This window comes from Salmo trutta, chromosome 14 (genome assembly GCF_901001165.1).
Source record: "Salmo trutta chromosome 14, fSalTru1.1, whole genome shotgun sequence".
Taxonomy (NCBI): Eukaryota; Metazoa; Chordata; class Actinopteri; order Salmoniformes; family Salmonidae; genus Salmo; species Salmo trutta.
In genome coordinates, this window is record NC_042970.1 from 65,698,871 (window position 1) to 65,714,213 (window position 15,343).

Below are 15,343 nucleotides of genomic sequence, written 5' to 3' on the forward strand. Positions count from 1 at the left end.
GTCCCTGAATACTGATCTAAGGTCAGTTTAGTATTTTTACCTTTAAATGGTTAATGGGACAGGTTTATGGGTAATTGATTCTAGATCTGCACTTGGTGGTTATTCTACTGCCTCTCAGTCTATGTAATGGAACAGAACAGTGCATCCAAACATCAGGAAATAAATCTATTCATAAATACAGATGTAACATGCACATACCTTTGAGTGACATTCATTGGTCCATGCCCGCTTTCTCAAAATGCTATTCACCCTCGCTTTAAGAGTAACATCCTTATTGGATTTTTTTTTTAACATTTCCTTGTCCTTCGTCTTCTGTTTACGGATGGCCTTTGATTCAGGCCCAAACGTTTCCATAGCAAGAGCATCTTTTTTTGCCAGCAATCTGTTCCTCTATGATCTCCAGCTCCATCCTCTTACAAAGGAACTCCAGGTCCTCCCCACTGAGCTCCACAGGATCTCCATCAACGTCCCCGTCTGTGTCTGTGGAGAAGGGAGCACTGCTACCCCTCAATGAGCCTTTGATCCCGTCTCTGGATGATGGGTCCATGATGTAGCTCATAGCAGAGGATGCACCATACTCCTCCCCAACTTCTCTAGTCCTCCTCATGCTACAGTATTCACTGGAGGGCTCTCGGGGCATAGCCTGGCCATTGTCTCTCTTAAGGCCATTGTCCCATTGCCCTGAGCTCGGTTCTCCATACTCCCTCCTCTGACTGCATGTCTCTGGTTCTCCATACTCCATCCGCTGACTGCATCTCTCTGGTTCTCCATACTCCCTCTGGTGACTGCATGTCTCTGGTTCTCTATACTCCCTCTGGTGACTGCATGTCTCTGGTTCTCCATACTCCATCCGCTGACTGCATCTCTCTGGTTCTCCATACTCCCTCTGGTGACTGCATGTCTCTGGTTCTCTATACTCCCTCCGCTGACTGCATCTCTCTGGTACTCCATACTCCCTCTGCTGACTGCATCTCTCTGGTTCTCTATACTCCCTCTGCTGACTGCATCTCTCTGGTTCTCTATACTCCCTCCGCTGACTGCATCTCTCTGGTACTCCATACTCCCTCTGCTGACTGCATGTCTCTGGTTCTCTATACTATACCCTCTGGTGACTGTGCTTCTCTGGATCCATTGGGTACATTCTGCCAAGGTGCCTGAGCTGGGCTGATACTCCAGGTTCACTGCAGAGAATAAAGAGGTGCTAAACTGTACTGTGTGTCTGGGTGACAACTATAACATTAACGTTAAGTATGTGATGAATATAAACATGTCTGTCGTTGATGATATATTTGATGTTCTTTGCCCAGATATGCATGTTCAAGGCAAGACATAAGGACTCAAACTAATTAACAGGCTTCTAACAAACGAGTTCCAATATATAGGTAGTTGCATTTGCCTTATATAATGCTAACCCGCTTGTAAGATATTGTTCTGAATGTCAGCTGAAATGTGTTGGTTAGTTATGTAATTTTCAGTGCAGGCCCGCATATAGCTTGCTAGCTAAATAGTGTAAATGTAAGCATGCCATGTAGGAGAATATCGACAAATGTATAAAATAGCCCAATCGAAATAGTCACGTTGCCACTTAAAAGGTGCAAGCATTGCTTGTAATGATTGTTTACCTCTAGTCTGCCCCTTCTCCTGCGCTAATGCTACCCTCGCGCAGGCCTGTGTGTGTTCGCTGTCTCATTCTGGATCTGTTCAAACAACTTGCATGCACACAATCAGTCTGAAAAATCTGAGTGCTTTGACTTGAAATAAAACAAACTCGTTTCCAGGACCCTACTTCTAGTTAAATTATTTCAGTTTCATAAGATCAAAAATCCAATACTGCCATCAATAGGGCAGAATGCGAAAGTGCATGGAATTTTCTAATACAAAACCAATGGAAGTTGTCCCTGAAAAGGAATGTGAAGCTCAATGGGTTGAAGTTAATTTGAAATATTATACACTACACACTTACAATAGACAGAATATTTTATTCAAATCCTTATTTACAAAGTGAAAGATGATCTATAGAAATAGGAGGACTGACTGCACTGGGGAATGAAACAAGGGCAGTTCTTACTTTTAGCTATCAGGCATGATAACTTACAAACATAATGCCATCAATAGTCTTTTCATCGCATTGATACACATGCACTATGCCTAGGGCCAGGAATTTTTCCTGACCACATGACCAGACCAAGTAAACTCCACGCGCTTATTTGGTTTAGAACAGGCAAATTGTCTCTGGCAGCCAAATACTCCATCTAAATTGCAGTACGGTTCTATAAACATAAAGCCATCTACTTTCATATGCAAAATATACACTTACTCTACTGTTATTTAAGCAATAAGGCCCGAGGAGTTGTGGTATATGGCCAATATACCACGCCTAAGGACTGTTCTTAAGCACAACGCAACACGGAGTGCCTGGACACAGCCCTTAGCCGTGGCATAATGGCCATACATCAAACCCCAGAGGAGACTTATTGCTATTATAAACTGGTTACCAATGTAATTAGAGCAGTAAAACTAAATGTTTAGTCATACCCACGGAATATGGTCTGATATACCATGGCTTTCAGCCAATCAGAATTCAAGCCTCAAACCACCCAGTTTATAAAACTGTTTTTTACAGTTGCAGCCGACAGTATTTTTCAGTGACAACGAGTTTGTGGCGTCCATCTTTCGTTTACACACAGGGTTTTGGAGATGCAGATCGGTAATTAGCACAGGTAGTCGACTCCGTCTTCTGTCCGTTTCCCGTAAACAAGCACTGTAACATGGAAATATGGCCGTGTGGGAACCCTAACCCAATAAATGTGCATTTTTGTCCTGCTGATATGAAAGATAGTTCCTTATGTTCCAAAATCGGACCGCAAGCGATGCGTGTTAACGTTTAGTGCAAGGGTCGGGGCTCTTAATTAAACTCCCCCGGCCAGAAGATATTATCATCAATAGGCGCTAAAGGAACTTAGCATATATGAATGTGCTAGACCCTACCCATACCCCACCCACAATACCAATAAATTACACTGAAAATAACTTCAATGCGAAGCATTTAAGGATAAGGCTAAACTTGAACAAATCCTTTGTTAGCGTCATTACAAATCTATAAATGGTTGATAGGTAAGAATGTAAGCCAACTGATGTCCATAGGGTCTGGATGGGTCAGCAGCAGGTTCTATTCTAGTGGGAGATGAGCTCATGATACCAAGTGAAGATCTGCAGAATAGAGAAATAGTTGAGATGAATGACTTGCTATAGAATACAATCATGTTCTCTTGAAACAGATGTATTTCTGGTGCTTTTACTTACAACAGCTAGCCATCCTTTGAGGCTATGTTAGGCGTGGCCATCTTCAGGTTGAACTCTTCAAGCTGAGGAACATTTAAGAAATTCAATGTCATTAAAAGGCTTTTTGCCGTAACAAGGACAAAATGTGGTTGAATGGTGAACACTAAGTTATAGGTAGACAAAAGGTCAACATACCCAGGTTTTCACTAAGATGAGGTTAATTCAGATAACCAAGGGAGAACTTCACTTCCATACCAAAGACATTACAATGCAATACAAATGTAAAAAAAAAAAAAAAACACCAACCTTATTGTTCCTCCATCAATTCTCATGCCACTTGTTGTTTCTCCCCTTGTCTCCTTCTCAGCCTCTGGTTCAGAGAGGAAGCCAGGGCCCGTTATAGCCGCTTTCTCCACAGGGTCTGCTAGCAGTTTCTCGCCATCTATAATTGCGTCGTCCTCTCCTTCTCGGTCTTTCTCAGCCTTTGTTTCCAAAAGGACCTGAGGGCCCTTTACAGACACTTTCGCCACATGATCTGAAAGCAGTTTCTCCTCTTCTAACATAGAACCAGAAAGAGATGAAGAAACTTTGTTGGGCCCTGGTTGAGAGGGAAGCCCAGAGTCATTTGTAGCCACTTGAGGAACCCCTTTCTCTGTTGTGTCTGCAAGCAATTCCTCCCCTTCTGTCATTCCTCCCTCCCCTTCAATCTTGGGTGCTGGTTCAGAAATGGCCTCAGTGCCTTCAGCAGCTGCTTTTGCCTTTGACAGTTTCCCCCTTGTCAAATAGGTTCTGTGTACTCTTATGAATATCCCTGGGTAGTATATACCTCCTTTTTCCTCTAGTGTTTTCTTTTTTTTCTTTTTCTTGGGCCATGGTTCAGAGGGGTTCCCAGAGTCCTTTGCAGCCTCTAGAAGAGGCACTTCCTCCTTAGTGTCTACCAATGGTCTCTTCCCTTTGTACTGGAAAGCCTTTTTCCTCCTCTTTGCAAAATGCTTCTTCTTCCCTTTTATCTTGTACTGATGCCTCTTTAGACGTCTCATTAGAATCCTCATGAAGATACCTGGATACAACTTTTTTTTCTTGGGGCCGATTTCAGAGGGGGCCGCAGAGTCCATTGCAGTCACCTGAGGAGCCACTTTCTCTGCAGCATCAGCATGTAGTTTCTCGCCTTCTGGTTCTTTCTTAGGCCCTGTTTCAGATGGTGCCTCCAAATTATTTGCAGCTTCCTGAGGGACCACTTCTTCAGCAGTGTCAGCATGTAGTTTCTCGCCTTCTGGTTCTTTCTTAGACCCTGTTTCAGATTGTGCCTCCAAATTATTTGCAGCTTCCTGAGGGACCACTTCTTCAGAGGGGGCCGCAGAGTCCATTGCAGTCACCTGAGGAGCCACTTTCTCTGCAGCATCAGCATGTAGTTTCTCGCCTTCTGGTTCTTTCTTAGGCCCAGTTTCAGATGCTGCCTCCAAATTCTTTGCAGCTTCCTGAGGGATCACTTCTCCAGCAGTGTCAGCATGTAGTTTCTCCCCATCTATCATTGCTTCTCCTTCTTGGTCTTTCTTGAGCTCCGGTTCAAAGGGGAAGTGAGGGGCCACTTTCCCTGCTGCTTCTGCAAGCAATCGCTTTCTTTTGCGCTGGTGAGCCTTATTCCTCCTCTTCGCAAGCCGTTTCATATTATACTGAAACTTCTTTAGATGACTGTGATAACTCTTCATGAATATACCTGTGAAGAATATATTGTTTCTCCCCTTTGCTTTAATCTTGGACCCTGGTTCAGAAGGGGACTTCTTTGTCGCCATCTGAGTGGTCAATACCGCGGGGGACTTCTTTGTCACCATCTGACAGGACACTTTCACTAGGGCTCTTTCATGCTTCTGTGTCTTTTTCTTGCGGTTGCTAGCGGGTTGGATGTATCTGCATCTCTTACGGAAGACTGCTTGAGTGCTGGCAGGCTGGGTGTATGCGTATGTCTGGTTAAAGGCTGTGGTGCCATTAGAGTAATATGGGGGGAAGTTGGTGTACGGTGAATACCCAGGGGGGTTACGTTGGAGGGGCTTGTTACTAGGCAGCATGGCACCAGCAGGCATGATTCCAGGAAGCATGGTACCAGGAGGCATGGTACCAGGGGGATAACCCCACCCTGGAGGGAAGGCAATGGGGTAGGGGCTGCTGTGGTATGCCATATACTGAGAGAATTGGTTGGTGGAGTAGGTAGCCATCATAGATGTATGAGGATGAGAACCAGGGAATATAGGGTCCTTTGAGTATGAGTAGAGCCCAATGGAGCTTTCCCTGGGCTCATCCCCATACCTATCCCTCTCAGATCTTTCTCTGTCACAGTCTCTAGTACTAGAGTGGCTGTTCCAGTCACTCTCGCTGTCCCAGTCTCTGGCCCTAGAACGTTTGTCTCCGTCTCTGGTCCTTTGCAGCCACCTGCCTATATCCTTGTCTAGATCTCGGTTTCTGTCTCTCGATCTGTATCTGTCCTGGTCTCTCACTCCGTCCCGGTCTTTCTCTCGGCCTCCGTCCCTGCCTTTCTCTGGGTCTCTGTCCCTGTCTCTCTCAGATCTGTATCTGCCCCCGTCTCTCCTAGATCTGTCCCGGTCTCTCTCTCGGCCTCCGTCCCAGTCCTTCTCTGGGTCTCCGTCCCCGTCTTTATCTCTGTTCCTTTCTGATCTGTTCGTTTCTCTGACTACCGGTATGTCCTTGTCTCGCTCTCTGGTACTAGAGTGTCTGTGCCCGTCTCCCTTTCGGTTTCTCTCAGATCTGTCCCTTTCTCTGACTCTGTCATTGTCTCTGGTACTAGAGCATCTTTGCCTGTATCTCCCTCTCGTAGGACTGTCCCCTTCTCTGGCTCTGTCCCTTTTCAAGTCTCCCATCTTCCCATACAGCCTATCATTGGTCCTGTCTGTCAGCCGACCCAACTCCTCAACCCCCAAGTCCAGCCCAACGATCTCCAGCAGGGTCTGCATCCGCTCGTACCGCTGCTCATCCTCAAGCCTCACCACCTTCTCCTCAACTGGAGAAGACTTGGATCTACTGCTGGAGTCAACATGACCCTCGAGCAGAGTCGGCCAAACTTGTGGTAGCTCCTCGCCCACAATGAGTAGCTCATTTTCGTCGTTGACGATCTTTGAGAGCTTGTTGATGTCCACACCTTCATTGAGGACATTGAGGAAGCGCTGGAAGCCTGTGGCTGCTATGTCTTTCTCCTGTGTCCTGAGTGAGTGAACTGGCCTCTGAATGGCTGGATTATGTTGTTTATCATTAGGGAATACCTAACAGGAAACATATGAGGAAATATCAATGAATATCTATCCACTTCAGCTATAAACAAACTAATGCTGGGTGATTAACCAAAATTTTGCGTATGTTCAATTATTTGAATACCATTTCGTTCAGTTTTTTTCTGTGAGCTCAATGCGGACATCGCACAGTTTCTCTCAAGATAAATCAGATCCAGACTGAACTGTGCGATGTAGTAGGGAATTGTAGTTTCCAACAGGCCAATATTATACATGATTAAAATGCATAAAATGATTAAAACGCATAAAATGTGATAATTAACTACAATGACCATAATCCATTGCACATCTACTTGTCCGGTCTGTTTCTTTTATGCCTGCTACTGAAGAGAGAAGAATACACAATTGCAAGGTGATATAGAGAGCAGCTGTTGCTCTGTGAGGCATCTCTGCTGAATACCAACTAGATCATGTATTTTCAGGTAGTCATAAAAGTATGCCTTATTTACTTTGAAGAACTACAAAATAGCGATTTTCTAAGACAGCATAGGCAGCAGCTCTATAGAGACGAGATGATGACTTGGAATGAAATAAAGTCACCAAATAAAACAAATTTAATATACACAAATATTTTATTAAATTAAAGTAATGTGAATAAATGATGGTTAATAAGTGATAAGCAGTAATTGGCAGTCACTACCATCATGGTACTTTTATTAATTGTTTTACTCTGTTAGAGCATTCAACCCACAATGCATTTAATGTTTAAAAAAATTAATAATTAAAGCACTAATCGCTCAGCACTAAAACAAACAAAATGTGTTTGATCCGCTTGCATTAACACTGCCCCATCAAACTTAGCTTCATTTACGTATCGCTTACAGTGGGGGAAAAAAGTATTTGATTTTGTACGTTTGCCCACTGATAAAGAAAGGATCAGCCTATAATTTTAGTGGTAGGTTTATTTGAACAGTGAGAGACAGAAAAACAACAAAAATATCCAGAAAAACGCATGTCAAAAATGTTATAAATTGATTTGCATTTTAATGAGGGAAATAAGTATTTGACCCCCTCTCAATCAGAAAGATTTCTGGCTCCCAGGTGTCTTTTATACAGGTAAAGAGCTGAGATTAGGAGCACACTCTTAAAGGGAGTGCTCCTAACCGCAGCTTGTTACCTGTAAAAAAGACCTGTCCACAGAAGCAATCAATCAATCAGACTCCAAACTCTCCACCATGGCCAAGACCAAAGAGCTCTCCAAGGATGTCAGGGACAAGATAGTTGACCTACACAAGGCTGGAATGGGCTACAAGACCATCGCCAAGCAGCTTGGTGAGGTGACAACATTTGGTGCGATTATTCGCAAATGGAAGAAACACAAAAGAACTGTCAATATCCCTCGGCCTGGTGCTCCATGAAAGATCTCACCTCGTGGGGTTGCAACGATCATGAGAACGGTGAGGAATCAGCCCAGAACTACACGGGGGGATCTTGTCAATGATCTCAAGGCAGCTGGGACCATAGTCACCAAGAAAACAATTGGTAACACACTACGCCGTGAAGGACTGAAATCCTGCAGTGCCCGCAAGGTCCGTGCCCGTCTGAAGTTTGCCAATGAACATCTGAATGATTCAGAGCACAACTGGTGAAAGTGTTGTGGTCAGATGAGACCAAAATGGAGCTCTTTGGCATCAACTCAACTCGCCGTGTTTGGAGGAAGAGGAATGCTGCCTATGACCCCAAGAACACCATCTCCACCGTCAAATATGGAGGTGGAAACATTATGCTTTGGGGGTGTTTTTTTGCTAAGGGGACAGGACAACTTCACCGCATTAAAGGGACGATGGACGGGGCCATGTACCGTCAAATCTTGGGTGAGAACATCCTTCCCTCAGCCAGGGCATTGAAAATGGGTCGTGGATGGGTATTCCATCATGACAATGACCCAAAACACACGGCCAAGGCAACAAAGGAGTGGCTCAAAAAGAAGCACATTAAGGTCCTGGAGTGGCCTAGCCAGTCTCCAGACCTTAATCCCATAGAAAATCTGTGGAGGGAGTTGAAGGTTCGAGTTGCCAAATGTCAGCCTCGAAACCTTAATGACTTGGAGAAGTTCTGCAAAGAGGAGTGGGACAAAATCCCTCCCGAGATGTGTGCAAACCTGGTGGCCAACTACAAGTAACGTCTGAACTCTGATTGCCAACAAGGGTTTTGCCACCAAGTACTAAGTCATGTTTTGCAGAGGGGTCAAATACTTATTTCCCCCATTAAAATGCAAATAATTTAATAACATTTTTGAAATGCGTTTTTCTGGATTTTTTTGTTGTTATTCTGTCTCTCACTATTCAAATAAACCTACCATTAAAATTATTGACTGATCATTTCTTTGTAAGTGGGCAAACGTACAAAATCAGCAGGGGATCAAATACTTTTCCCCCCCACTGTATGTGTGCATTTCACACTACCTTTGTGTTATCATGGGCTTGCTATGTTCATCTGATTGTCACAATGAATGTATTTGGTTGCATTTTGTCAACTGCATTTTACTCAGAATGACTCATTCAGCAATGATTGGCTTTTAGCTGGCTAGCTATGCTACATGTCCATCTCAATGACTGTTCGCATGCTAGGTAGCAATTGATGCATCAGGTGGCTGACAGGGATAACACTAATATAGCCGTGCCATTTTAGAAAAAACTATAGGCTTATAAAAACACAAATATTATGAAGCGTACAAGTAAGTAGGCACTTCATATCCTGCGTATTTGGAAAGGGAGTCAATGGGAGAAATCGATTGCATTAATCGGGGGACCATGGTTTTCTTGACTTCCTTATGATACTTTTGCCGACCTCTATATTTTGTGATGGCTACATACCTCATTGTTGGGATAGCGTCTTTGGTTCATTAAAACCTTCACTCTCAGTCTCAGAGGATGGGCCTCTTCATTTTCTAGGGGAGCTCTAATCATCAGCTCCAATGCTCGCATCTTGTTTTGTTTCTTCAGCTTGGCAGGGGTATCCTGGAGGAAAATAGAGACAATATTTTAATATGTGTAATGCAGTTGTCTCTAAATAGTGATCTAAGGTCAGTTTTATTTACCTCTTAGACTCTTAATGTATGTTTTTCTATCATTACATTTAATAACACGTAAAGTGAATGATTCATAATTAGAGACAACCTATATAACTAACTTTGAATATCTGCAGACCACTGTAATTATAACTTGTTTTAGGAGGATGAGTTTTAAAAAAATGAAGTGTTTGAAGAACATGTTCAGCCCAGGGGTCTAGCAGTATAGCCCTTACTAGAGGTCAACCGATTAATCGGAATGGCCAATTAATTAGGGCCGATTTCAAGTTTTCATAACAATCGGTAATCGGTATTTTTGGCATCCGATTTGCCTTTTTTTTTTTACACCTTTATTTAACTAGGCAAGTCAGATTAAGAACACATTCTTATTTTCAATGATGGCCTAGGAACGGGGGTTAACTGCCTTGTTCAGGGGGGATTCGTTTTTGCAACCTTCCGGTTACTAGTCCAACGCTCTAACCACCTGCCTTACATTGCACTCCACGAGAAGCCTGCATGGCAGGCTGACTACCTGTTACGTGAGGGCAGCAAGAAGCCAAGGTAAGTTGCTAGCTAGCATTAAACCTATCTTAACATAATCACTAGTTAAACTAGTATTATCATCAACCATGTGTAGTTATCATGTGTCCTGCATTGCATATAATCGATGCGGTGCCTGTTAATTTCTCATCGAATCACAGCCTACTTCGACAAACGAGTGATGATTTAACAAGTGCATTTGCGAAAAAAGCACTGTCGTTGCACCAATGTACCTAACCATAAACACCAATGCCTTTTAAAAAAAAATCAATACACAAGTATATATTTTTAAACCTGCATATTTAGTTAATATTGCCTGCTAACATGAAATTGTGTCACTGCTCTTGCGTTCATTGCACGCAGAGTCAGGGTATATGCAACAGTTTGGGCCGCCTAGCTCGTTGCGAACTAATTTGCCAGAATTTTCCGTAATTATGACATACCATTGAAGGTTGTGCAATATAACAGGAATATTTAGACTTAGGGATGCCACCCGTTAGATAAAATACGGACCGGTTCCGTATTTCAATGAAAGAAAAAACGTTTTGTTTTCGAGATGATAGTTTCCGGATTCGACCATATTAATGACCTAAGGCTCGTATTTCTGTGTGTTCATTATATTATAATTAAGTCTATGATTTGATAGAGCAGTCTGACTGAGCGATGGTAGGCACCAGCAGGCTCGTAAGCATTCATTCAAACAGCACTTTCGTGCATTTTGCCAGCAGCTCTTCGCAATGCATTGCGCTGTTTATGACTTCAAGCCTTTCAACTCCCAAGATTAGGCTGTTGTAACCGATGTGAAATGGCTAGCTAGTTAGCGGGTGCGCGCTAATAGCATTTCAAACGTCACTCGCTCTGAGACTTGGAGTAGTTGTTCCCCTTACTCTACATGGGTAACGCTGCTTTGTGGGTGGCTGTTGTCGGCTGTAATCGTATAGAGAGAAATAGTCCTATAATTCCTATAATAACTACAACCTAAAACTTCTTACCTGGGAATATTGAAGACTCATGTTAAAAGGAACCACCAGCTTTCATATGTTCCCATGTTCTGAGCAAGGCCCTTAAACGTTAGCTTTCTTACATGTCACATATTGCACTTTTACTTTCTTCTCCAACACTTTGTTTTTGCATTATTTAAACCAAATTGAACATGTTTCATTATTTATTTAAGGCTAAATTGATTTTATTGATGCATTATATTAAAGTAAAAATAGGTGTTCATTCAGTATTGTTGTAATTGTCATTATTACAAATAAAAATAAATTTAAAAAACGGCCGATTAATCGGTATCGGCTTTTTTTGGCCCTCCAATAATCGGTATTGGTGGTGAAAAAAAAAAAATCATAATCGGTCAACCTCTAGCCCTTACCCACCTTGCATCTTATTTCCCGACCCTAGATTGTGCCTGTTTGGTGACACTTTTCCCACGTCAGAGGGACTTTCCGTGGTTGGTAGACGGTTGATTCGCCGAGCAGTGCCCAGGAAATAATTCAATACAATTGATGGATGCTACCCCCCTCCCCTCCAAATCAAACATGGATTCCAATTTCTGTTATTGCTTTGCGCGCACACCTGTGTGTTTCCCACCTGTTTGGCCTAACTAATCAGCCTCTCAATACGGGCGACATGCTGCAACAGACAGGAAGTAGAAATGGAGTGTGTGCGAGCAAACATTTGAGCAAACATTGAAATCCATATTTGATTAATAGTAATTTCAGCGTGACTTAACTTGAACGCTACTCCAATGTCATGCCCCAAGACGGAACGTTAAATAAATGTACTTACACGTTATTAACTTTATACATGACGGCGAGCTTGTAGGGCTACAACGTCAACATGAACATAATGATTTATAGAATAAATTAAGGATAATTCGGCCAAAATCTAGATTTTTGCATGAACTAACTCTTTAATTCAAATTTAATTCTGCTTCCTGTGGGGTGTGACCAATTAAAATCCAATACTTTTATGGGAATTAAAGACCAATTACCAATTCAGAATTGAACCCTACCCTGATTAATAAATATTGAACTAATAGGTACATACCTTACGAGGTAGGTCCCGCACCGGTGTTCTTCTGAGCTTACTCAGAATGTCCAGCACCCTCCGTTTAAGAGGTAGGCATATGCGTGACGACTGGTCTGTGACATTACTGTATCTTTGGAATGTTGTATTGTTCACCTTCCTCTGTTTAGACATGCCCTTCGCTGTTGCGGATGCAGTCTGTGTTTCAGGCATGTCCTTAGCTCCGCGTTTAACTTTTTGCATAGCAAGAACAGCTTTCTTGCGAGCTATCTTTTCCTCTATGACCTTCAGCTCCTTCTTCTTACGAGCAAGCTCCAGGTCCTCTACACTGAGGTCCACAGTATCTCCATCTGTGTCTGGGGAGAAGGGAGCACTGCTACCCCTCAATGAGCCTTTGCCCCAGTCTCTGGATGATGGGTCCATGATGTAGCTCATAGCAGAGGAAGCGCCATACTCCTTCCCACCTTCTCTAGTCCTCCTCATGCTGGAGTAGTCACTGTAGGGCTTTCGGGGCATAGCCTGGCCATTGCCTCTCTTCTCAAGGCTATCGTCCCATTGTCCTGAGCTCGGTCCTCCGTACTCCCTCCGCCGACTGTACCTCTCCGGTTCTCCATACTCCCTCCGCTGACTGCATTTCTCTGGTTCTCCATACTCCCTCTGGTGACTGTGCTTCTCTGGATCCATTGGGTACATTCTGCCAAGGTGCCTGAGCTGGGCTGATACTCCAGGTTCACTGCAGAGAATAAAAGAGGTGATGAACTGTACTGTGTGTCTGGGTGACAACTATATAAACACTAACGTTAAGTATGTTATGAATATAAACATGTTTGCTGTTGATTATGGATGTATTGGATGTTATTTGCCCATATATGCATGTTCAAGGCAAGACATCACTAAAAAGACTTAAACTAATTAACAGGCTTCCAAACAAACAAGTTGAGTTCCAATATATACAGTTGAAGTCAGAAATGTACATACACTTAGGTTGGAGTCATTAAAACTTGTTTTTCAACCACTCCACAAATTTGTTGTTAAGAAACTATAGTTTTGGCAAGTCGGTTAGGACATCTACTTTGTGCATGACAAGTAATTTTTCCAACAATTGTTTACAGATTATTTAACTTATAATTCACTGTATCACAATTCTATTTGGTCAAAAGTTTACATACACTAAATTGACTGTGCATTTAAACAGCTTGGAAAATTCCAGAAAATTATGTCATGGCTTTATAAGCTTCTGACCAATGGATGTATTTCAAGGCCTACCTTCAAACTCAGTGCCTCTTTGCTTGACATCATGGGAAAATCAAAAGAAATCAGCCAAGACCTCAGAAAAAAATTGTAGACCTCAAGTCTGGTTCATCCTTGGGAGCAATTTCCAAACGCCTGAAGGCACCACATTCATCTATACAAACAATAGTACGCAAGTATAAACACCATGGGACCACGCAGCCGTCATACCGCTCAGGAAGGAGACGCGTTCTGTCTCCTAGAGATGAACGTACTTTGGTGCGAAAAGTGCAAATCAATCCCAGAACAACAGCAAAGGACCTTGTGAAGATGCTTGAGGAAACCAGTACAAAAGTATCTATATCCACAGTAAAACGAGTCCTATATCGACATAACCTGAAAGGCCGCTCAGCAAGGAAGAAGCCACTGCTCCAAAATCGCCAGACTACGGTTTGCAACTGCACATTGGGACAAAGTACTTTTTGGAGAAATGTCCTCTGGTCCGATGAAACAAAAATAGAACTGTTTGGCATAATCACCATCGTTATGTTTGGAGGAAAAAGGGGTATGCTTGCAAGCCGAAGAACACCATCCCAACTGTGAAGCACGGGTGTGGCAGCATCATGTTGTGGGGGTGCTTTGCTGCAGGAGGGACTGGTGCACTTCACAAAATAGATGGCATCATGAGAAAGGAAAATTATGTGGATATATTGAAGCACCATCTCAAGACAGTCAGGAAGTTAAAGCTTGGTCGCAAATGGGTCTTCCAAATGGACAATGACCCCAAGCATACTTCCAAAGTTGTGGCATAATGGCTTAAGGACAACAAAGTCAAGGTATTGGAGTGGCCATCACAAAGCTCTGACCTCAATCCTATAGAACATTTGTGGGCAGAACTGAAAAAGCGTGTACGAGCAAGGAGGCCTACAAACCTGACTCAGTTACACCAGCTGTGTCAGGAGGATGGGCTAAAATTCACCCAACTTATTGTAGGAAGCTTGTGGAAGGCTACCCGAAACGTTTGACCCAAGATAAACAATTTAAAAGCAATGCTACCAAATACTAATTGAGTGTATGTAAACTTCGGACCCACTGGGAATGTGATTAAAGAAATAAAAGCTGAAATAAATCAGTCGCTACTATTATTCTGACATTTCACATTCTTAAAATAGTGGTGATCCTAACTGACCTAAGACCGGGATTTTTTTACGAGGATTAAATGTCAGGAATTGTGAAAAACCCAGTTTAAATGTATTTGGCTAAGGCGTACGTAAAACTTCCGACCTCAACAGTAGGTAGTTGCATTTGTCTTCTATAATGTTAACTTAGCTTGCTTGTACGTTATTGTTCTGAATGTCAGCTGAAATGTGCAAGCGTTAGCCAGCTAACGTTAACTATAGCTAACTACCTAGCTAGTTTGTAATGTAATTTTCAGAGCAGGCTGGCATATACCTTGCTAGCTAACGTCTGTAAATGCAAGCATGCCAGATAGAATATCGACAAATACATTCAATTGCCACATTGAAATAGTTACATTGCACATTTTCCATAATAAGTGGTGGAAAACATTGACTATAGCTAGTGATTGTTTACCTCGAGTCTGCCCCCTTCTCCTGCGCTGATTCTACCCTCGCGCAGGTCTTGGTGTTCGCGGTCTCATTCTGGATATTGTGGTGTCAAACAATTAGCATACCAGTCTCTCTTAAAAATCTGAATGCTTTGACTTTCATATAAATTATATAGATTAGGTTACATTTGTTACAACGGCAACTGGTCAACCAACATAAACTCGTTTCCTGTCTATTGGTCTATGATTTCAGTTTCATAGGATCGACATTCCTATACTGCCACCAATAGAACGGAGTGCGAAGAGCATGGCATTTTCTAATACCGAACCAATGAATGTTATGCCTGAAAAGAAATGTGAAGCTTAATGCCTTGGTTAAATTACTTT

The 15,343-nt window shown here is 42.7% G+C and overlaps 1 protein-coding gene across 1 annotated transcript; it reads right to left on the minus strand.

Moving 5' to 3' along the window:
• Positions 1-1,959: 1,959 nt before the first annotated feature.
• Positions 1,960-15,200, minus strand: LOC115208665 (uncharacterized). The gene is made up of 6 exons (XM_029776900.1): positions 14,983-15,200; positions 12,181-12,892; positions 9,398-9,541; positions 3,589-6,554; positions 3,304-3,365; positions 1,960-3,210 (listed from the first exon to the last, which is right to left on the minus strand). Exons 2-5 carry the CDS (start codon positions 12,850-12,852, stop codon positions 3,347-3,349), a joined length of 3,801 nt encoding a protein of 1,266 aa, XP_029632760.1. The 5' UTR covers positions 12,853-12,892; positions 14,983-15,200; the 3' UTR covers positions 1,960-3,210; positions 3,304-3,346.
• Between the last annotated feature and the right edge of the window lie 143 nt (positions 15,201-15,343).